This window comes from Salmo salar, chromosome 15 (genome assembly GCF_965601325.2).
Source record: "Salmo salar chromosome 15, fSalSal1, whole genome shotgun sequence".
Classification (NCBI taxonomy): Eukaryota; Metazoa; Chordata; class Actinopteri; order Salmoniformes; family Salmonidae; genus Salmo; species Salmo salar.
This window is the reverse complement of record NC_138305.1, coordinates 17,430,132-17,453,373: the sequence shown is the minus strand read 5'-3', so window position 1 is coordinate 17,453,373 and position 23,242 is coordinate 17,430,132. Positions and strand designations below refer to the sequence as shown.

The following is a 23,242-nucleotide window of genomic DNA, read 5'->3' as shown; positions in this document are numbered from 1 at the left end:
GACACACTCAATTTTACCTGTCCCAAATATAACCCAAAGAACAGAAATAGGACAGCACTCCGGTGAATAAACGTATTGCCTCATGAACGTTTGGGGTATGAGCCCTTCTTCAATGGAAATCATTGTCACAACAACCAGACCTCACAGGTGGGCATCATGATACATTCCCAGTCAGTACTGGCCCAATCAAGGGATCCCAGCAGAGGGAGCTGTGGGGGAAACATGACAATCAAATAAAGATATACTGAACAAAAACATAAACACAACATGGACTCCAGGGTAGCCTAGTGGTTAGCGCGTTAGACTAGTAACTAAAATGGTTGCAAGTTCGAATCCCAGAGCTGACAAGGTAAAAATCTGTCGTTCTGCCCCTGAACAAGGCAGTTAACCCAGTGTTCCTAGGCCGTCATTGAAAATAAGAATTTGTTCTTAACTGACTTCCCAATTTAAATAAGCAAAAATGTCAACGATTTTACTGAATTACAGTTGATATGAGGAAATCAGTCAATTGAAATAAAATCATTTCACATGCCTGGGAATACAGATATGCATCTGTTGGTCACAGATACATAAAAATAAAAAAATGGGCCTCACAATAGGCCTCAGGACCTCGTCACTGTATTTCTGTGCATTCAATTGCCATCGATAAAATGCAATTGTGTTCGTTGTCCGTCCATGACTGTTCATGCCATAACCCCACCGCCACCATGGGGCACTCTGTTCACAACGTTGACATCAGCAAACCGCTCGCCCACACAACGCAAAACACATGGTCTGCGGTTGTGAGGCTGGTTGGACGTACTGCCAAATTCTCTCAAACGACATTGGAGGCGGCTTATGGTAGAGAAATTAACATTAAATTATCTGGCAACAGCTCCAGTGGACATTCCTGAAGTCAGCGTGACAATTTCACCTTCCCTCAAAACTTGAAACATCGGTGGCACTGTGTTGTGTGACAAAACTGTACATTTTAGAGAGGCCTTTTATTGTCCCCAGCACAAGGTGCACCTGTTTAATGATCATGCAGTTCAATCAGCTTCTGGATATGCCATACCTGTCAGGTAGATGGATTATTTTGGTAAAGGAGAAATGCTCACTAACAGGGATGTAAACACTACAAAAACAAGAAAAATACAATTTCTCATTAAGAAGGCCTGCTGGGGCAAAAGAGATCAAGCTATTCAATATGTCTCTCATTTATTCCTGTCTCCTCCCCTATGTGAGGTCATTTATTCCTGTCTCCTCCCCTATGTGAGGTCATTTATCCCTGTCTCCTCCCCTATGTGAGGTTATTTATCCCTGTCTCCTCCCCCTATGTGAGGTAATTTATCCCTGTCTCCTCCCCTATGTGAGGTCATTTATTCCTGTCTCCTCCCCTATGTGATGTCATTTATTCCTGTCTCCTCCCCTATGTGAGGTCATTTATTCCTGTCTCCTCCCCTATGTGATGTCATTTATCCCTGTCTCCTCCCCTATGTGATGTCATTTATCCCTGTCTCCTCCCCTATGTGAGGTCATTTATCCCTGTCTCCTCCCCTATGTGAGGTCATTTATCCCTGTCTCCTCCCCTATGTGAGGTCATTTATCCCTGTCTCCTCCCCTATGTGAGGTCATTTATTCCTGTATCCTCCCCTACGTGAGGTCATTTATCCCTGTCTCCTCCCCTATGTGAGGTCATTTATCCCTGTCTCCTCCCCTATGTGAGATCATTTATTCCTGTCTCCTCCCCTATGTGAGGTCATTTATCCCTGTCTCCTCCCCTAAAGTTTGAAATGTGTTCCTGACTTTTGTCAAGGAGTGAAATTTAATTCAGTGTCCTGAATCAAATGTTATTTGTCACATGTGCTGAATACAACAGGTGTTGTAGATCTCACAGTGAAATGCTGAATACAACAGATGTAGTAGACCTTACAGTGAAATGCTGAATACAACAGATGTAGACCTTACAGTGAAATGCTTACTTACAAGCCCTTAACCAACAATGCAGTTTTAAGAAAATACAACCAAAGAAAAGTAAGAGATAAGAATAACAAATAATTAAAGAGCAGCAGTAAAATAACAATAGCAGGGATATATACAGGGGGGTACCGATACAGAGTCAATGTGGAGACTATATACAGGGGGTACCGGTACAGAGTCAATGTGGAGACTATATACAGGGGGTACCGGTACAGAGTCAATGTGGAGACTATATACAGGGGGTACCGGTACAGAGTCAATGTGGAGGCTATATACAGGGTATTACGGTACAGAGTCAATGTGGAGGCTATATACAGGGGGTACCGGTACAGAGTCAATGTGGAGGCTATATACAGGGTGTACCGGTACAGAGTCAATGTGGAGGCTATATTCAGGGGGTACCGGTACAGAGTCAATGTGGAGGCTATATACAGGGGGTACCGGTACAGAGTCAATGTGTCAATGTGGAGGTTATATACAGGGGGTACCGGTACAGAGTCAATGTGGAGGCTATATACAGGGGGTACCGGTTCAGAGTAAATGTGGAGGCTATATACAGGGGGTACCGGTACAGAGTCAATGTGTAGGTTATATACAGGGAGTACCGGTACAGAGTCAATGTGGAGGCTATATACAGGGGGTACCGGTACAGAGTCAATGTGTAGGCTATATACAGGGGCTACCGGTACAGAGTCAATGTGGAGGCTATATACAGGGATACCAGTACAGAGTCAATGTGGAGGCTATATACAGGGGGGTACCGGTACAGAGTCAATGTGGAGGCTATATACAGGGGGTACCGGTACAGAGTCAATGTGGAGGCTATATACAGGGGGTACCGGTACAGAGTCAATGTGGAGGTTATATACAGGGGGTACCGGTACAGAGTCAATGTGTAGGCTATATACAGGGGGTACAGGTACAGAGTCAATGTGGAGGCTATATACAGGGAGTACCGGTACAGAGTCAATGTGGAGGCTATATACGGGGGTACCGGTACAGAGTCAATGTGGAGGCTATATACAGGGGGTACCGGTACAGAGTCAATGTGGAGGCTATATACAGGGGGTTCTGGTACAGAGTCAATGTGCGGAGGCACCAGTTAGTCGAGGTAATTGAGGTAACATGTACATGTAGGTAGAGTTATTAAAGTGACTATCCATAGATAATAAACAGAGAGTAGCAGCAGAGTTCCAGAGGGTGGGGGGGGAATGCAAATACTCTGAGTAGCCATTTGATTAGCTGTTGAGGAGTCTTATGGCTTGGGGGAAGAAGCTGTTTAGAAGCCTCTTGGACCTAGACTTGGAGCTCCGGTACCGCTTGCCTTGTGGTAGCAGAGAGAACAGTCTATGACTAGGGTAGCTGGAGTCCATGACAATTTTTAGGGCCTTCTTCTGACACCGCCTGGTATAGAGGTCCTGGTATAGAGCTTGGCCCCAGTGATGTACAGGGCCGTTCGCACTACCCTCTGTAGTGCCTTGCGGTCGGAGGCCGAGCCAGTTGCCATATCAGGCGGTGATGCAACCTGTTAGGATGCTCTTGCTGCCTGGTAACAGGTGATTTTTCATCATGGTTGTGAATGGAGCTCTTATGCTCACATATCCTTGCTTTAAGTTCATGTTTGGTCTTTATGGGCATAATAAAAGTTACAGGAACACTACAGGAGATATACAACATGTTATTCCACCTCAAACCTCTCACTGTAATGAGGATGGATAAGGACAATGCTACCTGCATAGTGCCAACTGTAAAGTTTGGTGGGGGAGGAATAATGGTCCAGGGATGTTTTTCATGTTTCGGGTTAGGCCCCGTAGTTCTAATGAAGGGAAATCTTAATGTTACAACTTACAATGACATTCTAGACATTTCTGTGCTTCCAACTTTGTTTCAACAGTTTGGGGAAGGCCCTTTCCTGTTTCAGCATGACAATGCCCCTGTGCACAAAGCGAGGTCCATACAGAAATGGTTTGTCGAGATCGGCGTGGAAGAACTTGACTGGCCTGCACTGAGCCCTGACCTCAACCCCATTGAACACCTTTGGGATGAATTACAACGCCGACTGCGAACCAGGCCTAATCGCCCAACATCAGTGCCCGACCTCACTAATGCTCTTGTGGCTGAATGGAAGCAAGTCCCCACAGCAATGTCCCAACATCTAGTGGAAAGCCTTCCCAGAAGAGTGGAGGCTGTTATAGCAGCAAAGGGGGGACCAACTCCATATTAATGCCCATGATTTTAGAATGAGATGTTCGACGAGCAGGTGTTCACATACTGTTGGTCATGTAGTGGATGTGCCAATGTCTATTCAGCACTTCCTTGATCGACCTTGAAATAGGACCGTAGGTTTTTTGTAGTAGGTTCTAAATAGGCCAAACATTTAGGGAATTACATCAGAATGTAATGCAATTGTGTGTCTGTATTCGACTGTCATGTTTCCTCCACAGCTCTTGATGGGCCAATACTTACAGGAAATTTAGAATCATGCCACCTGTGTAGTATAGTTGTTGTGACGTTGATTGCAATTGCCTTGCAAGCTAAAGAAGGGCTCATACTTACTGGAGTCCTATTTCTGTTCATACACACAGACCCATTACCTTGGCTGTGCGTCCGTGCTCCAGACAGTCTTGTAGTTCCAATCTATCATTCACCATGGCTGTGAGAGGACTGGACATAGACATTATTACTGTTACACTGCTGTTTCATCATTATTCTGGTTATTCTGATTCAGTGTGTCTTACCGCCCCATGCCCGGAAGGTTTCCCCAAAAGTATCTGGCGCGGTGAGCAGCAGACACTTCTTTGGCATCGATCATCACTGGGTTACACTGGAAAACACACACACCCACACAGTTAGACAGTATTGTCCTCAGCTCCATAGACAACAATGAATACATTATGTACCTCTCATGGCCACATGGGGGCAGCAACGCTCCATTGACAACAATGAATACATTATGTACCTCTCATGGCCACATGGGAGCAGCAACGCTCCATAGACAACAATGAATACATGATGTACCTCTCATGGCCACATGGGGGCAGCAACGCTCCATAGACATCGATGATGTCGCTCTTGTTGCCGGTGATTCTCTGATCCACCTCTACGCTGACGACACCATTCTGTATACTTCTGGCCCCTCTTTGGACACTGTGCTAACTAACCTCCAGACGAGCTTCAATGCCATATAACTCTCCTTCCGTGGCCTCCAACTGCTCTTAAATGCAAGTAAAACCAAATGCATGCTCTTCAACCGATCGCTGCCCGCACCTGCCCGCCCGTCTAGCATCACTACTCTGGACGGTTCTGACTTAGAAAAAGTGGACAACTACAAATACCTAGGTGTCTGGCTAGACAGTAAACTCTTCTTCCAAACTCACATTAAGCATCTCCAATCCAAAATTAAATCTAGAATTGGCTTCCTATTTCGCAACAAAGCATCCTTCACTCATGCTGCCAAACATACCCTTGTAAAACGGACTATTCTACCGATCATCGACTTCAGCGATGTCATTTACAAAATAGCCTCCAGCACTCTACTCAGCAAATTGGATTTCCAGGGCTGATTTCAAGGTTTTACTGCTAACCTAAAAAGCATTACATGGGCTTGCTCCTACATATCTTTCCGATTTGGTCCTGCCGTACATACCTACACGTACGCTACGGTCACAAGACGCAGGCCTCCTAATTGTCCCTAGAATTTCTAAGCAAACAGCTGGAGGCAGGGCTTTCTCCTATAGAGCTCCATTTTTATGGAATGGTCTGCCTACCCATGTGAGAGATGCAGACCCGGCCTCAACCTTTAAGTATTTACTGAAGACTCATCTCTTCAGTAGGTCCTATGATTGAGTGTTGTTTGGCCCAGGAGTGTGAAGGTGAACGGAAAGGCTCTGGAGCAACGAACCACCCTTGCTGTCTCTGCCTGGCCGGTTCCCCTCTCTCCACTGGGATTCTCTGCCTCTAACCCTATTTCCGGTGGCTGAGTCACTGGCTTACTGGTGCTCTACCATGCCGTCCCTAGGAGGGTTGCATCACTTGAGTGGGTTGAATCACTGACGTGGTCTTCCTGTCTGGGTTGGCGCCCCCCCTTGGGTTGTGCCGTGGCGAAGATCTTTGTGGGCTATACTCGGCCTTGTCTTAGGATGGTAAGTTGATGGTTGAAGATATCCCTCTAGTGGTGTGGGGGCTGTGCTTTGGCAAAGTGGGTGGGGTTATATCCTGCCTGTTTGGCCCTGTCCGGGGGTATCATCGGATAGGGCCACAGTATCTCCTGACCCCTCCTGTCTCAGCCTCCAGTATTTATGCTGCAGTAGTTTCTGTGTCGGGGGGCTAGGGTCAGTCTGTTATATCTGGAGTATTTCTCCTGTCTTATCCGGTGTCCTGTGTGAGTTTAAGTATGCTCTCTCTAATTCTCTCTTTCTCTCTTTCTTTCTCTCTCTCGGAGGACCTGAGCCCTAGCCTGCGGCTATGGAACGCTGACCTGTTCACCGGACGTGCTACCTGTCCCAGACCTGCAGTTTTCAACTCTCTAGAGACAGCAGGAGCGGTAGAGACACTCTCAATGATCGGCTATGAAAAGCCAACTGACATTTACTCTTGAGGTGCTGACTTGTTGCACCCTCGACAACTACTGTGATTATTGTTATTTGACCCTGCTGGTCATTTATGAACATTTGAACCTCTTGGCCATGTTCTGTTATAATCTCCACCCGGCACAGCCAGAAGAGGACTGGCCACCCCTCATAGCCTGGTTCCAATCCAGGTTTCTTCCTCGGTTTTGGCCTTTCATGGGAGTTTTTCCTAGCCACCGTGCTTCTACACCTGCATTGCTTGCTGTTTGGGGTTTTAGGCTGGGTTTCTGTGCAGCACTTTGAGATATCAGCTGATATAAGAAGGGCTATATAAATACATTTGATTTGATTTGGATGCAGTCTATCACAGTGCCATCCGTTTTGTAACCAAAGCCCCATATACTACCCACCACTGCGACCTGTACACTCTCGTTGGCTGGCCCTCACTTCATACTCCTCGCCAAACCCACTGGCTCCAGGTTATCTACAAGTCTTTGCTAGGTAAAGTCCCACTTTATCTCATTTCACTGGTCACCATAGCAGCACCCATCCGCAGCAAGCGCTCCAGCAGGTATATCTCACTGGTCACCCCCAAAGCCAATTCCACCTTTGGCTGCCTTTCCTTCCAGTTCTCTGCTGCCAATGACTGGAACGAACTGCAAAAATCACTGAAGCTGGAGACTCATGTCTCCCTCATTAACTTCAAGCACCAGTTGTCAGAGCAACTCACAGTTCATTGCACCTGTACATAGCCCATCTGTAAATAGCCCATCCAACTACCTCATCCCCATACTGTATTTACTTATTTATTTTGCTCCTTTGCACCCCAGTATCTCTACTCTCTGTTCATTGATTTGCTAATTGAGTGACATAACAAGAGAAAAACTGCTGATGCACAACATTTATTCTATTGATTGATGATTGACCCCGACTGAGTTATTTTCTTTTGGCGGGGGGTGGAATTGATCTGAAGGCCTTCAAAAGGAGGGCCGCATGGCACCAGTTGCCCATCCCTGCTCTGGAGAAAATGCCCAATCAACATTAATGTGTGTGTACCTCGAGGAATCGTGAGATGTCTCTCTTGTCGCTGATCCCCATGGCAACGACGTTCTCAAAGAGCCAGAAGAACGGTCGGTGGTCGTCTGGTTTGGGACGGGCCTCGTGGAGCAGCCGGTAAAACTCAAAGAACAGCCGTCCAGTACCCTCTGGGGGGTGGACAAACACAGACTTTATTATGAGGGACATTTCACAGGAAGATGACGATGAAATGCGAGACACACCCACCGAAGAGTCCCTTCCTGGCGGGGTTGACGATGGACAGATCATTACAGGGACTTCCTCCAATCACCAGGTCAAACGGACCCCAGTCCTGGATCTACAGACAGGAAGTATGGTGTTAAGTCAGTAGCCTTGTCTGAACCAGACCACAGGACACTAGTCTGTGTTCTGTTTCTGTAGTGAGACAGCTTGATGTACAGGACACCCACTGGACAGGACACTAGTCTGTCTCCTGTTTCTGTAGTGAGACAGCTTGATGTACAGGACACCCCCTGGACAGGACACGAGTCTATCTCCTGTTTCTGTAGTGAGACAGCTTGTAAAGATGGCTGCCGTTTTATGGGCTCTTAACCAACCGTGCTCTTTTGATTGTTTTTTCATTATTTGTAACTTATTTTGTAAATAATGTTGATGCTACCGTCTCTTATGACCGAAAAGAGCTTCTGGATATCAGGACAGCGATTACTCACCTTGAACTGAACGAAGAATTTCTCTTTAATGAGTCGGACATGAATAACATACAGCTGGCAGGTTATACACTGTATCGGCAGGATAGAACAGCAGCCTCTGGTAAGACAAGGGGTGGTGGTCTATGTATATTTGAAAACAACAGCTGGTGCACGATTTCTAAGGAAGTCTCGAGGTTTTGCTGGCCTGAGGTAGAGTATCTCATGAAAAGCTGTAGACCACACTATCTACCTAGAGAGTTCTAATCTGTATTTTTTGTAGCTGTCTACATACCACCACAGACCAATGCTGGCACTAAGACCGCACTCAATGAGCTGTATAGCACCATAAGCAAACAGGAAAACGCTCATCCAGAGGCAGCACTCCTAGTAGCCTGGGACATTAATGCAGGGAAACTTAAATCCGTTATACCTGATTTCTATCAGCATGTTAAATGTGCAACCAGAGGGGAAAAAACTCTATACAACCTTTACTCCAAACACAGAGATGCGTACAAAGCTCTCCCTCACCCTCCATTTGGAAAATTGTACCATAATTCTATCCTCCTGATTCCTGCTTATAAGCAAAAATTAAAGCAGGAAGCACCAGTTACTCTGTCAATAAAAAAGTGGTCAGATGAAGCAGATGCTAAGCTACAGGACAGTTTGCTAGCACAGACTGGAACATGTTCCGGGATTCTTCCGATGGCATTGAGAAGTACACTACATCAGTCACTGACTTCATCAATAACGGCATCGATGACGTCATTCCCACAGTGACCGTACCTACATACCCCAACCAGAAGCCATGGATTACAGGCAACATCCTCACTGAGCTAAAGGGTAGAGCTGCCGCTGTCAAGGAGCGGGAGTCTAACCCGGAAGCTTATAAGCCGCTATGCCCTCTGACGAACCATCAAACAGGCAAAGCATCAATACAGGACTAAGATTGAATCGTACTACATCGGCTCCAACGCTCGTCGGATGTGGCAGGGCTTGCAAACCCTTACAGACTACAAAGGGAAGCACAGCCACGAGCTGCCCAGTGACATGAGAGAGAGAGAGAATAGACTAACTAGAGACAATGAGAATAGACTAACTAGAGAGAGAATAGACTAACTAGATATAGTGAGAATAGACTAACTAGAGACAGTGAGAATAGACTAACTAGAGAGAGAATAGACTAACTAGAGAGAGAGAGACTAGATTAACTAGAGAGAGAATAGACTAACTAGAGAGAGAATAGATTAACTAGAGAGAGAGAATAGACTAACTAGAGAGAGAGAGACTAGATTAACTAGAGAGAGAATAGACTAACTAGAGAGAGAGAGAATAGATTAACTAGAGAGAGAATAGACTAACTAGAGAGAGAATAGATTAACTAGAGAGAGAATAGATTAACTAGAGAGAGAGAGAATAGACTAACTAGAGAGAGAGAGAATAGATTAACTAGAGAGAGAATAGATTAACTAGAGAGAGAGAATAGACTAACTAGAGAGAGAGAGAATAGACTAACTAGAGAGAGAGAGAATAGATTAACTAGAGAGAGAATAGACTAACTAGAGAGAGAGAATATATTAACTAGAGAGAGAATAGACTAACTAGAGAGAGAGAGAATAGACTAACTAGAGAGAGAATAGACTAACTAGAGAGAGAGAATATATTAACTAGAGAGAGAATAGACTAACTAGAGAGAGAATAGACTAACTAGAGAGAGAATAGATTAACTACAGAGAGAGAATAGATTAACTAGAGAGAGAGAATAGATTAACTAGAGAGAGAGAATAGACTAACTAGAGAGAGAGAGAATAGACTAACTAGAGAGAGAGAGAATAGACTAACTAGAGAGAGAGAATAGATTAACTAGAGAGAAAATAGACTAACTAGAGAGAGAATAGATTAACTAGAGAGAGAATAGATTAACTAGAGAGAGAGAAAAGACTAACTAGAGACAGTGAGAATAGACTAACTAGAGAGAGAGAGAATAGACTAACTAGAGAGAGAAGCTTATAAGAAATCCCGCTATGCCCTCCGATGAACCATCAAACAGGCAAAGTGTCAATACAGGACTAAGATTGAATCCTACTACACCGGCTCAGTGGCAGGGCTTGCAAACTATTACGGACTACAAAGGGAAACCCAGCCGCAAGCTGCCCAGTGACACGAGCCTACCAGATGAGCTAAATTACTTCTATGCTCGCATCGAGGCAAGTAACACTGAAACATGCATGAGAGCATCAGCTGTTCGGGACAACTGTGTGATCATGCTCTCAGCAGCTGATGTGAGTAAGACCTTTAAACAGGTCAACATTCACAACGCCACAGGGCAAGACAGATTACCAGGACGTGTACTCCGAACTTGCGCTGACATTTTCAACCTCTCCCTGTCTGAGTCTGTAAAACCAACATGTTTCAAGCAGGCCACCATAGTCCCTGTGCCCAAGAACACTAAGGTAATCTGCCAAAATAACTACCGACCCGTAGCACTCACGTCTGTAGCCATGAAGTGCTTTGAAAGGCTGGTCATGGCTCACATCAACACCATTACCCCAGAAATCCTAGACCCACTCCAATTTACATACTGCACCAACAGATCCACAGATGATGCAATCTCTATTGCACTCCACACTGCCCTTTCACACCTGGACAAAAGGAACACCTATGTGAGAATGCTATTCATTGACTACAGCTCAGTGTTCAACACCATAGTGCACGTAAAGCTCATCATTAAGCTAAGGACCCTGTGACTAAACACCTCCCTCTGCAACTGGATCCTGGACTTCCTGACGGGCTGCCCCCAGGTGGTGAGGGTAGGTAACAATACATCCGCCATGCTGATCCTCAACACGGGGGCCCTTCAGGGGTGTGTGCTCAGTCCCCTCCTGTACTACTCCCTGTTCACCCATGACTGCACGGCCTGGCACAACTCCAACACCATAATTAAGTTTGCCGATAACACAACAGTGGTAGGCCTGATCACTGACAACGACGAAACAGCCTATAGGGAGGAGGTCAGAGGCCTGGCCGTGTGGTGCCAGGACAACAACCTCTCCCTCAACGTGATCAAGACAAAGGAGATGATTGTGGACTACAGGAAAAAGAGGACCGAGCACGCCCCCATTCTCATCGACGTGGCTGCAGTGGAGCAGGTTGAGATCTTCAAGTTCCTTGATGTCCACATCACCAACAAACTAACATGGTCCAAGCACACCAAGAAGGTTGTGAAGAGGGCACGACAAAACCTATTCCCCCTCAGGAGACTGAAAAGATTTGGCATGGGTCCTCAAATCCTCAAAAGGTTCTACAGCTGCACCATCGAGAGCATCCTGACTGGTTGCATCCCTGCCTGGTATGGCAACTGCTCGGCCTCCGACCGCAAGGCACTACAGAGGGTACATGACTGGGGCTAAACTGCCTGCCATCCAGGACCTCTATACCAGGAAGTGTCAGAGGAAGGCCCTAAACATTGTCAAAGACTCCAGCCACCCAAGTCATAGACTGTTCTCTCTGCAACCACATGGCAAGCACTACCGGAGCACCAAGTCTAGGTCCAAGAGGCTTCTAAGCAGCTTCTACCCCCAAGCCATAAGACTCCTGAACATCTAATCAAATGGCTACCCAGACTATTTGCATTGCCCCCCCCTTTTACGCTGCTGCTACTCTCTGTTATTATCTATGCATAGTCACTTTAACTCTACCAACATGTACTGTACATATTACCTCAATTACCTCGACTAACTGGTGCCTCCGCACATTGACTCTGTACCGGTACCCCCTGTATATATTCTCCACATTGACTCTGTACCGGTATCCCCTGTATATAGCCTCCACATTGACTCTGTACCGGTACCCCCTGTATTTAGCCTCCACATTGACTCTGTACCGGTATCCCCTGTATATAGCCTCCACATTGACTCTGTACCGGTACCCCCTGTATTTAGCCTCCACATTGACTCTGTACTGGTACCCCCTGTATATAGCCTCCGCACATTGACTCTGTACCGGTACCCCCTGTATATAGCCTCCACATTGACTCTGTACCGGTACCCCGTATATAGCCTCCACATTGACTCTGTACCGGTACCCCCTGTATATAGCCTCCACATTGACTCTGTACCGGTACCCCCTGTATATAGCACTGCTATTGTTATTTTACTGATGCTCTATAATTATTTTTACTTTTATTTTATTTTTTTAGGTAGTTTTCTTAAATCTCCATTGTTAGTTAGGAGCTTGTAAGTAAGCATTTCACCTGTTGTATTCGGGGCATGTGACAAATATAATTGGATTTTACATTTTTGTTGATGTACAGGACACCCCCTGGACAGGTCACTAGTCTATTCATCTCCTTAATGGCATCAGGTCCCATTTTGATGTTTTTGGTATGACCAGGGGTCGAACCCCCATTTTCCAATCTCAGGGCAAACACTCAATTGGATCTTCTACAGGGTTAGCGTTATTATGGAACTTAGGGTTAGAGTTATTATGGAACTTAGGGTTAGAGTTATTATGGAACTTAGGGTTAGAGTTATAATGGAACTTAGGGTTAGAGTTATTATGGAACTTAGGGTTACAGTTATTATGGAACTATAGAACTTAGGGTTAGTTATTATGGAACTTAGGGTTAGAGTTATAATGGAACTTAGGGTTAGAGTTATTATGGAACTTAGGGTTAGTTATTATAGAACTTAGGGTTAGAGTTATTATGGAACTTTGGGTTAGAGTTATTATGGAACTTTGGGTTAGAGTTATTATGGAACTTAGGGTTAGAGTTATTATAGAACTTAGGGTTAGAGTTATTATGGAACTTAGGGTTAGAGTTATTATAGAAATTAGGGTTAGCTATTATAGAACTTAAGGTTAGTTAGGTTAGAGTTATAATGGAACTTAGGGTTAGAGTTTTCATGGAACTTAGGGTTAGAGTTATAATGGAACTTAGGGTTAGATTTATGATAAATTCAGTTTTTTGGTGGTTTTTTACCCTGTGTTGCACTGGCCTATTGTGATCTCTGTTATTGTTTCCAGTCTGGTGTTTATTGGGAGGGTTGTGTTTGTGAAAATGTGAAATGTATGAATAGTTTCCCTACTTATATTTTGCCATTTAATCCAAGTGGAGCCAGAGATCTAAGGTTGGCTATCCACTTGGATTCTGCGGCCTTTCTCTGGTCTATAATCCAGGTAGAGACCGTTTCTAGCCCAGTGATATTGAGGTGTATAATATGGTGTGTTTGGAAGTGTGTAACTAAATGTGTGGACAGTTTGTTATTGGTGATTGTATATAGATGTTGTTTGAGACGTGTTAGAATTGTCGATCCAGTTTCCCCCACATAGATTATTTTGCATAATGCACAGGTGATTGCATAAACTATGTTAGTGCTGTTTATGTTCATCAGTTGTGTGATTTGGCTACCGGTGTGTGCGTATGGGTTGTGTATGTTTGTCAGTTGTCTGTAGTAGTGGCTTTGAGTGGGTACTGGGGGAGAGGGCCTGTTTGAAAATGTTGCATTGACTAGGAGATCCTTCAGATTGGGGTTCCTCCTGTATGCTGAGATCGGTCGGAATGGTTGTAGTGGGGGGAAGGCATGTTGTGTGTTAGAAAATGCGCTTTTCAATCTTGAGTGTATGCGTTGGTTTATGTGTGAATATGATTTATGTGTGCTGATGATTGGTAGCCTCTTGGGTTCCGGCCCCGTACCCAATGTGGGAATGGGGTTTCTAGGGGAAGTCTGGGGGTTAGGGTTAGGGTTAGGATTAGGGTTGTGGTTAGGGGTAGAGTTAGGGTTAGGGTTGGGGTTAGGGTTAGGGTTATGGTTAGGGGTAGAGTTAGGGTTGTGGTTAGGGTTAGGGTTGTGGTTAGGGTTGTGGTTAAGGTTAGGGTTGAGGTTGGGGTTAGGGTTGGAGTTAGGGTTAGTGTCAGGAACAGTGCCACCTGGGTTAAGGTTAGGAGGGAGAGGCAATTGATTTTGGATGACGCTTGCTATTGTGTCCGCTTTGATGTATCTCAGTGACCGCTTGGAGTACACCCTCCTCCTCAATGCCTCAAATAGTATGTGTGTAGCTGTATTGAAATCCGTCTGTTGAGTGCATAATCTGTAGAATCGGATGAGTTGTGATTTGACAATCCCCCTAAAGGTATGTTTGGGGTGGAAACTGGATCGGTGAAGTAATGCATGCGTGTCTGTTTCTTTTAAATAAACTTTAGTGTGTAGGTAAACTATGGTTGCTTCAGTGTCTGGAAAGAAAACGGTGGTGTCTAAAAAATGTATTCTATGTGGGTGTATGATATATTTAACTGTAATGGTGGGATGGTGATTGTTCAAGATGTCTATGAATGTGGTGAAGTCCTGTAGATTGTGTTGCCACACTCCAAAGATATCATCCAGGTAGCGTTTGTAGACCAAGGGAAGCAGTGGGCATTTTTCCAAAGCTGTAGTCTCCCAGTCCGCCATGTATATGTTTGCGTATGCTGGAGCGAACTTTTTGCCCATTGCTGTCCCATGAATCTGAAGATAGTATTGGTTATTAAATGTAAAATCATTATTTTTCAGCCCCAGTTCAAGTAACTGTAAGATGTGTTTGTCTGGTCTCTGTCTGGTCTCTGTCTATCTGGATATCTTCGGAGTGCTGCTTCCACTGCTGCCATCCCTGAGGGGATGTCTATGTTCGTGTAAAGAGAGTCTATGTCCATGGTGAACAGGTATGCCTGTGCTGGAACCAGGATTGTACGATGTGTGTCTATGAAATGATATGTGTCCTTAATATAGCTGGCATGTTTTTGTGAGATGGGGTTGAGAAAATGATCTATGAATTCAGCTGCTGGAGATGACTCACTACCACAATCAGAGACGATGGGTCTTCCCATGGGGACCCGAAAAGGGACAGTCCACGTATCTGGTGTTTTGTGAATTTTTGGTAAGAGGTAAAAGAGTCTCTGTCTTGGTATATCAGGTCCATCTAAGTATACTTTCTGTCTATGTGAGATGAATTTATTTTTATAAAGGTCCGCTATAGTCTGTCTCACTAGTGTCTGTGTCTCCATCTGTGTGGAAGTGGGAATGGGAGTGTAGTGTTGTGTATTGGAAAGTTGGCGATTGGCTTCCAAGAGATATTGCTGATTATCCATTATCACTATCTTGGAGCCTTTGTCTGCTGGTTTAATTGTTATATGTTTGTTTTGTCTTAGCTGGGTTATAGCTAGTCTTTCGTCTTGTGTAATGTTATGTGAAGTTGTAATGGTAGAGCTATGTAAATCTCTAATAATCTGTGTATTGGTTTTAATACGTTTTCTAATTGGTTGTGATAGTTTCTTTAGTGAGGGTTCCCATTTAGATCTTTCAGTGAATGGTTGGGTAATAAAATCAGTAGTATAGTCAAAATGGTCTAATAGCTTGAGGTTTCTATGGAACCTATGGATGTCCCTTTGCAGGTCCCCATAGTCCGACCGCATCGGTGTCGGGACAAAGGTCAGTCCCCTCTCCAGCAGCCGAGTCTCAGAAGGGGACAGAACAAATACCGTGGAGAGATTCATAATATTAGTGTGTTGGTGGAGGGGCTGTCCTATGCGCTTACCCTCCTCTACCACTTTAGCTGAGTTGCCCAATGTTTCAGTATTTTAGCTGCTGTAGCTGGTGTCCAATGTATGTAGTCATGATTTTCAGTGATGAATTCTGAATGGTCTATTTCCAGTAGGGCATTGTAATGTGTAGTGATGTATGTGTTGATATGTTTCAGCATGTCCTTCTGTTGACGTGTGAGGTTGGGTGAGAAGTTGATGATTGGCCAGTAGATGGTGGCGTTGGGGTACATGACTGTGGCTTTATTGTGGAGTATCTGTAGTTGGCTTATGGGTGTTGATTTCCTTTCCTGGTCTTTGTTATTTATCCCTAGTGACAGCACAACCACCTTAATATTGGGGTTTGGGGTTGACTTTGCCAATACCCCAGTAATGTGATGAAATTGTGCTTAGGGTTAGAGTTATAATGGAACTTAGGGTTAGAGTTATAATGGAACTTAGGGTTAGATTTATTATGGAACTTAGGGTTAGAGTTATAATGGAACTTAGGGTTAGGGCTTAGGGTTAGGTTATGGAACTTAGGGTTAGAGTTATTATGGAACTTAGGGTTAGGGGCTTAGGGAGGTTATAATGGAACTTAGGGTTAGAGTTATAATGGAACTTAGGGTTAGAGTTATTATGGAACTTAGGGTTAGAGAAGAGGAGAGAAGGAGGAGGAGAGGAGAAGGAGAGAAGAGGAGGAGAGGAGAGGAGAGGAGAGAAGAGGAGGATAAGAGAAGGAGGAGGAGGAGAGAAAGCAGGAAGAGGAGGAGGGAAGAGGAGGAGAGAAGTGGTGGAGAGAAGGGGAGGAGGAGAGGAGTACGAAAAAAAATGTTTTATGAAATGTATGAAAAATGTATGAAATGTATGCATTCACTACTGAAAGTCGCTCTGGATAAGAGCGTCTGCTAAATGACTAAAATGTAAATGTAAAAAATGTAGGAGAAGAGGAGAGAAGGAGAGGAGAGAAGAGGAGGAGGAGCAGAAGAGAGAAGGAGAGGAGGAGGGAAGGCAAGAAGAGGAGGGGGAAGAGGAGGAGAAGTGGTGGAGAGAAGGGGAGGAGGAGAGGAGTACGAAAAAAAATGTTTTATGAAATGTATGAAAAATTTATGAAATGTATGTATTCACTACTGTAAGTCGCTCTGGATAAGAGCGTCTGCTAAATGACTAAAATGTAAATGTAAAAATGTAGGAGAAGAGGAGAGAAGGAGAGGAGAGAAGAGGAGGAGGGAAGAAGAGGAGGAGAGAAGAGAAGAGGAGAAGAGGAGAGAAGAGGAGGAGAGGAGAAGAAGAGAAGAGGAGAGAAGAGGAGGTGCAAGGAGGAGGAGGTGAAGAGAAGAGGAGGAGAGGAGAAGAGGAGGGAAGAGGAGGAGAGAAGGGGAGGAGGGAAGGAAAGGAGGAGAGCAGAGGAGAGAAGAGAGAAGACTCACGTGTTTGCGTGTGACGTTGCGTACGTCTCCAACATACATGATGGAACCATGGTGACGTACAATCCCCACGGTGATAGAATCCTCACACACCTCTGAAGCCACGTACCTGTCCACCTGAATACCTAGGTCCCTGAGCACCAACAGACCTACACACACACACACACACACACACACACACACACACACACACACACACACATTAAAGACACACATATACCCAAAAACATACCACACACACACACACACACACACACACACACACACACACACACACACACACACACACACACACACACACACACACACACACACACACACACACACACACAGGTGTTCTGACCTGTGGCGATACCGTCGAACAGAGAGAGGACTCTGATTGGCTGTCTCCTCTCAGCTGCTACAGGAGGGTACAACCTGGCTGCCTCCTAGAAGAGGGGGAGAGGGGGGAGGGGTTCAATGTCATCCTTGTGATCCTCGGCCATGAAACATTTTGAGATGTTTACATGTTTTAATGTGTTGGTCTAAAGCAGGGATATCAAACTGGTCCCCCGTTCCACATAATTGATTTCCCAACTATGCAACTAATCAGCAAGTGTGCCAGGTAGGTGTTGGAAACCAAATATGTGAAACGACTCACTACTTCACAGGAGAGCCATTTGAAGTAAATTTAATTTTTTTATCTAAATGCGTTTTTTTTGTTGGCAGAAATGCCTTCTGGAACATGTGAACAGTTATTTGTTTTAATAACAGACTTGTATGCCGTCTGTAAATAAGAATACAATTGTTAAATTATGAGCCTAGTTGGTTTAGCCACAGAAAAAGTCAGCAACCTTCCCGCTAGCCATGATTGGCTGAGATAATGAGTGGGCTGGACATGCCGAGAGATGAGTTTAGATTGGTCTGCCATATTGCATGCTTCTGTCTATTTGAGCTGGTCAGTATGTCTAGGTAATCCTGTCTAACGCAGCTTTTTTTAAAATGTATTGTGTAGTAAAACTTAACAAAAGACTCCAGTATGCAAGTATCCATTTCAATAGAATGTCACTGCAACAAGTGTTTCAGACCTCTCAGGTCTGACTGTGCCAGAGTTCAGAATAACTGATGATTTTATGAACGCTCAACAACCGTTGAATATGGCCGGTGTCAGTAAACGTCGGCATAAAAGCGTTATTAAATTGTAACATGAAAACAGCCTAACCGGCTCTGTTTGGGAGAGTAACATGGTCAGAGTTTAGGTGGGGGTTAAAGCTTCAGATGATTCTCATGGCATTGCACACGATCAGTGTGAACCAGAGTGACTTGACACAACGGGCCAAGCAAGCTGTACAAACAGAAAATACGTAATCCTGTCTAACGTGGCTGTAAAGAAAATATATTACTTAGTAGAACTGCATAAGTGTTGCTCTCCACATTTAGAGTGTGAGGAAATGGAGAAAACACATGTCTTCAAACTAAGGGCAACCATGGCAACCGTGACAGAGAGGGAGAAGTGTACATCCATGTATACGGGTAAGAGAGTCTAGCTAGCTACATTTTCAGATATTACACGTTTCTAATTTTGTCAGAAAGTAGTTTTCATTTCAAGTTAAAGTGTACTGTTAGCTAGCTAGCTAACGTAAACTGGCTGGCTAGCTAGCTAACGTTACGTGTATGATCTGTGTAGTTATAGCCTAATGTTAGCTAGCTAACATTGAACCTGGTTGGTTAGCTACCTGCAGATTTATGCAGGGTAGTAACATTATGAGTTGGGATTATGGTTTATTGTTTAGCTTTTCTAAATATGTATTTATTTATTTAACCTTTATTTAATTAGGCAAGCCAGTTAAGAACAAATTCTTATTACAATGAGGCAAAAGACAAAAGTCCTCCTGCGTGGACGATGGCTGGGATTAAAAATAAAACACAATAAAACACACGTCACGACAAGGGAGACAACACAACACTACATAAAGAGAGACCTAAGACAACAACATAGCAAGGCAGCAACACATGAAAACACAGCATGATAGCGACAGAACATGACAACAACATGGTAGCAACACAACATGTGTAATGGGTGCGTGTTAGCGGCAGGGAAGTCAGGCGCAGGAGAACGAACTTGGTATAAACGGAGTCGTTTAATAAGTGCTCATAAAACTCCAAAAAAACAAAATATACAAAAAATAATAAAAGTGGGTACAAAACCCGTCACACACCGACACATGACTTCCACAAAACATACAATCCTCTCGACAAGGACATGAGGGGAAACAGAGGGTTAAATACACAACATGTAATGAATGGGATTTGAACCAGGTGTGTAGGAAGACAAGACAAAACCAATGGAAAATGAAAAATGGATCAGTGATGGCTAGAAGGTCGGTGATGTCGACCGCCGAACACTGCCCGAACAAGGAAAGGGACCGACTTCGGCGGAAGTCGTGACAACATGGCAGCAGCACAAAACATGGTACAAACATTATTGGCCGTAGACAAAAGCACAAAGGGCAAGAAGGTACAGACAACAATAATTCACGCAAAACCTTTGAATGAAGTGTTTGTTGCAGCTCGTTCCAGTAGCTGGCTGCAGCGAACTGAAAAGAGGACCGACCCAGAGATGTGAGTGCTTTGGGGACCTTTAACAAAATGTGACTGGAAGAACAGGTGTTATACAGTTGAATTCAGAAGTTTACATACACCTTAGCAAAATACATTTAAACTCAGTTTTTCACAATTCCTGACATTTTATCCTAGTAAAAATTCCCTGTCTTAGGTCAGTTAGGATCACCACTATATTTTAAGAATGTGAAATGTCAGAATAATAGTAGAGAGAATTATTTATTTCAGCTTTTATTTCTTTCATCACATTCCCAGTGGGTCAGAAGTTTACATACACTCAATTAGTATTTGATAACATTGCCTTTAAAATAGTTTAACTTGGGTCGAATGTTTTGGGTAGCCTTCCTCAAGCTTCCCACAATAAATTGGGTGAATTTTGGCCCATTCCTCCTGACAGAGCTGGTGTAATTGAGTCACGTTTCTAGGACTCCTTGCTCGCACACGCTTTTTCAGTTCTGCCCACAAATTTGCTATAGGATTGAGGTCAGGGCTTTGTGATGGCCACTCCAAAACCTTGACTTTGTTGTCTTTAACTTCTCTAGGGCCAGTGGGACGAAATCGTCCCACCTACGTAACAGCCAGTGGAATCCTGTGGCGCGTTATTCAAATACCTTAGAAATGCTATTACTTCAATTTCTCAAACATATGACTATTTTACACCATTTTAAAGACAAGACTCTCGTTAACCTCTTACATCTAGACGTTCCGCTAGCGGAACACCTGCTCCATTATCCAATGATGGGCGTGGCGCGAAATACAAACTCCTCTAAAATACAAAAACTTCCATTTTTCAAACATATGACTATTTCACAGCATTTCAAAGATAAGACTCTCCTTTATCTAACCACACTGTCCGATTTCAAAAAGGCTTTACAACGAAAGCAAAACATTAGATTATGTCAGCAGAGTACCAAGCCAGAAATAATCAGACACCCATTTTTCAAGCTAGCATATAATGTCACAAAAACCTAGAAGACAGCTAAATGCAACACTAACCTTTGATGATCTTCATCAGATGACAACCCTAGGACATTATGTTATACCATACATGCATGTTTTGTTCAATCAAGTTCATATTTATATCAAAAAGCAGCTTTTTACATTCGCATGTGACGTTCAGAACTAGCATACCCCCCGCAAACTTCCGGGGAATTCGCTAACATTTTACTAAATTACTCACGATAAACGTTCACAAAAAGCATAACAATTATTTTAAGAATTATAGATACAGACCTCCTCTATGCACTCGATATGTCCGATTTTAAAATAGCTTTTTGGTGAAAGCACATTTTGCAATATTCTAAGTACATAGCCCAGGCATCACGGGCTAGCTATTTAGACACCCGGCAAGTTTAGCACTCACCAATATCAGCTTTACTATTATAAAAGTTTCATTACCTTTTGTTGTCTTCGTCAGAATGCACTCCCAGGACTGCTACTTCAATAACAAATGTTGGTTTGGTCCAAAATAATCCATCGTTATATCCGAATAGCGGCGTTTTGTTCGTGCGTCCCAGACACTATCTGAAATGGTAAATCAGGGTCGCGCGCGTGGCGCAATTCGTGACAAAAAAATCGAAATATTCCATTACCGTACTTCGAAGCATGTCAACCGCTGTTTAAAATCCATTTTTATGCCATTTTTCTCGTAAAAAAGCGATAATATTCCGACCGGGATTCTCCGTTTAGCTAAACAGAGGAAAGAAAACAAAGCTTTCGGTCGACGCGGGCACGCGCCTGAGTCTCACAGTACTGTAACCAGCCACTACCCAAACACGCTACTTTGTTTCAGCCAGAGCCTGCAAAGCCACGATTCAGCTTTTTACCGCCTTCTGAGACCCTATGGCAGCCGTAGGAAGTGTCACGGGACAGCTAAGATCCTCACTCTTCAATAAACAGAGACAAGAAGAACGACACCTTGTCAGACAGGCCACTGACCTGCCTGAAACCTTGTCAGGTTTTTGCCTGCCAAATGAGTTCTGTTATACTCACAGACACCATTCAAACAGTTTTAGAAACTTTAGGGTGTTTTCTATCCATATGTAATAAGTATATGCATATTCTAGTTACTGGGTAGGAGTGGTAACCAGATTAAATCGGGCACATTTTTTATCCAGCCGTGAAAATACTGCCCCCTAGCCATAACAGGTTAATCTAACCACACTGTCCGATTTCAAAAAGGCTTTAAAACGAAAGCAAAACATTAGATTATGTCAGCAGAGTACCCAGCCAGAAATAATCAGACACCCATTTTTCAAGCTAGCATATAATGTCACAAAAACCCAGAAGACAGCTAAATGCAGCACTAACCTTTGATGATCTTCATCAGATGACACACCTAGGACATTATGTTATACAATACAAGCATGTTTTGTTCAATCAAGTTCATATTTATATCAAAAACCAGCTTTTTACATTAGCATGTGACGTTCAGAACTAGCATACCCCCCGCAAACTTCCGGTGAATTTACAAAAAATGTACTAAATTACTCATGATAAACGTTCACAAAAAGCATAACAATTATTTTAAGAATTATAGATACAGAACTCCTCTATGCACTCGATATGTCCGATTTTAAAATAGCTTTTCGGTGAAAGCACATTTTGCAATATTCTCAGTAGATAGCCCGGCATCACAGGGCTAGCTATTTAGACACCCAGCAAGTTTAGCACTCACCAAAGTCAGATTTACTATAAGAAAAATGTTATTACCTTTGGTGTTCTTCGTCAGAATGCACTCCCAGGACTTCTACTTCAATAACAAATGTTGGTTTGGTCCCAAATAATCCATAGTTATATCCAAACAGCGACGTTTTGTTCGTGCGTTCAAGACACTATCCGAAAGGGTAAAGAAGGGTGACGAGCACGGCGCATTTCGTGACAAAACATTTCTAAATATTCCATTACCGTACTTCGAAGCATGTCAACCGCTGTTTAAAATCAATTTTTATGCCATTTTTCTCGTAAAAAAGTGATAATATTCCGACCGGGAATCTGCGTTTAGGTAAAAAGAGGAAAGAAAATAAAGCACGGGGTCGACTCGTGCACGAGCCTAAGCCCATTGTCCTCTGATCGGCCACTTGCCAAACGCGCAAATGTGTTTCAGCCTGGGGCTGCCTCGATATCATTCAGCTTTTTCCCGGGCTCTGAGAGCCTATGGGAGCCGTAGGAAGTGTCACGTTACAGCAAAGATCCTCAGTCTTCAATAAACAGAGACAAGAAGAACAAGATCTTGTCAGAGAGGGCACTTCCTGTAAGGAATCTTCTCAGGTTTTTGCCTGCCATATGAGTTCTGTTATACTCACAGACACCATTCAAACAGTTTTAGAACCTTTAGGGTGTTCTCTATCCAAAGCCAATAATTATATGCATATTCTAGTTACTGGGCAGGAGTAGTAACCAGATTAAATC

The 23,242-nt window shown here is 43.8% G+C and overlaps 1 protein-coding gene across 4 annotated transcripts in view; it reads right to left on the bottom strand.

Annotated features, from left to right (window-relative positions):
* The window catches only part of LOC106570983 (DNA (cytosine-5)-methyltransferase 3A), a 118,206-nt gene that overhangs the window by 2,840 nt on the left and 92,124 nt on the right, over positions 1-23,242 (bottom strand). For all 4 annotated transcript variants that reach the window (XM_045695477.2, XM_045695479.2, XM_045695478.2 and 1 more), the window contains 6 exons: positions 17,574-17,658; positions 17,234-17,379; positions 7,812-7,902; positions 7,584-7,732; positions 4,698-4,783; positions 4,554-4,623 (listed from right to left, as the gene is read on the bottom strand). In XM_045695477.2, the coding sequence (XP_045551433.1) occupies positions 4,554-4,623; positions 4,698-4,783; positions 7,584-7,732; positions 7,812-7,902; positions 17,234-17,379; positions 17,574-17,658 (627 nt within the window). The remainder of the gene's footprint in view (positions 1-4,553; positions 4,624-4,697; positions 4,784-7,583; positions 7,733-7,811; positions 7,903-17,233; positions 17,380-17,573; positions 17,659-23,242) is intronic.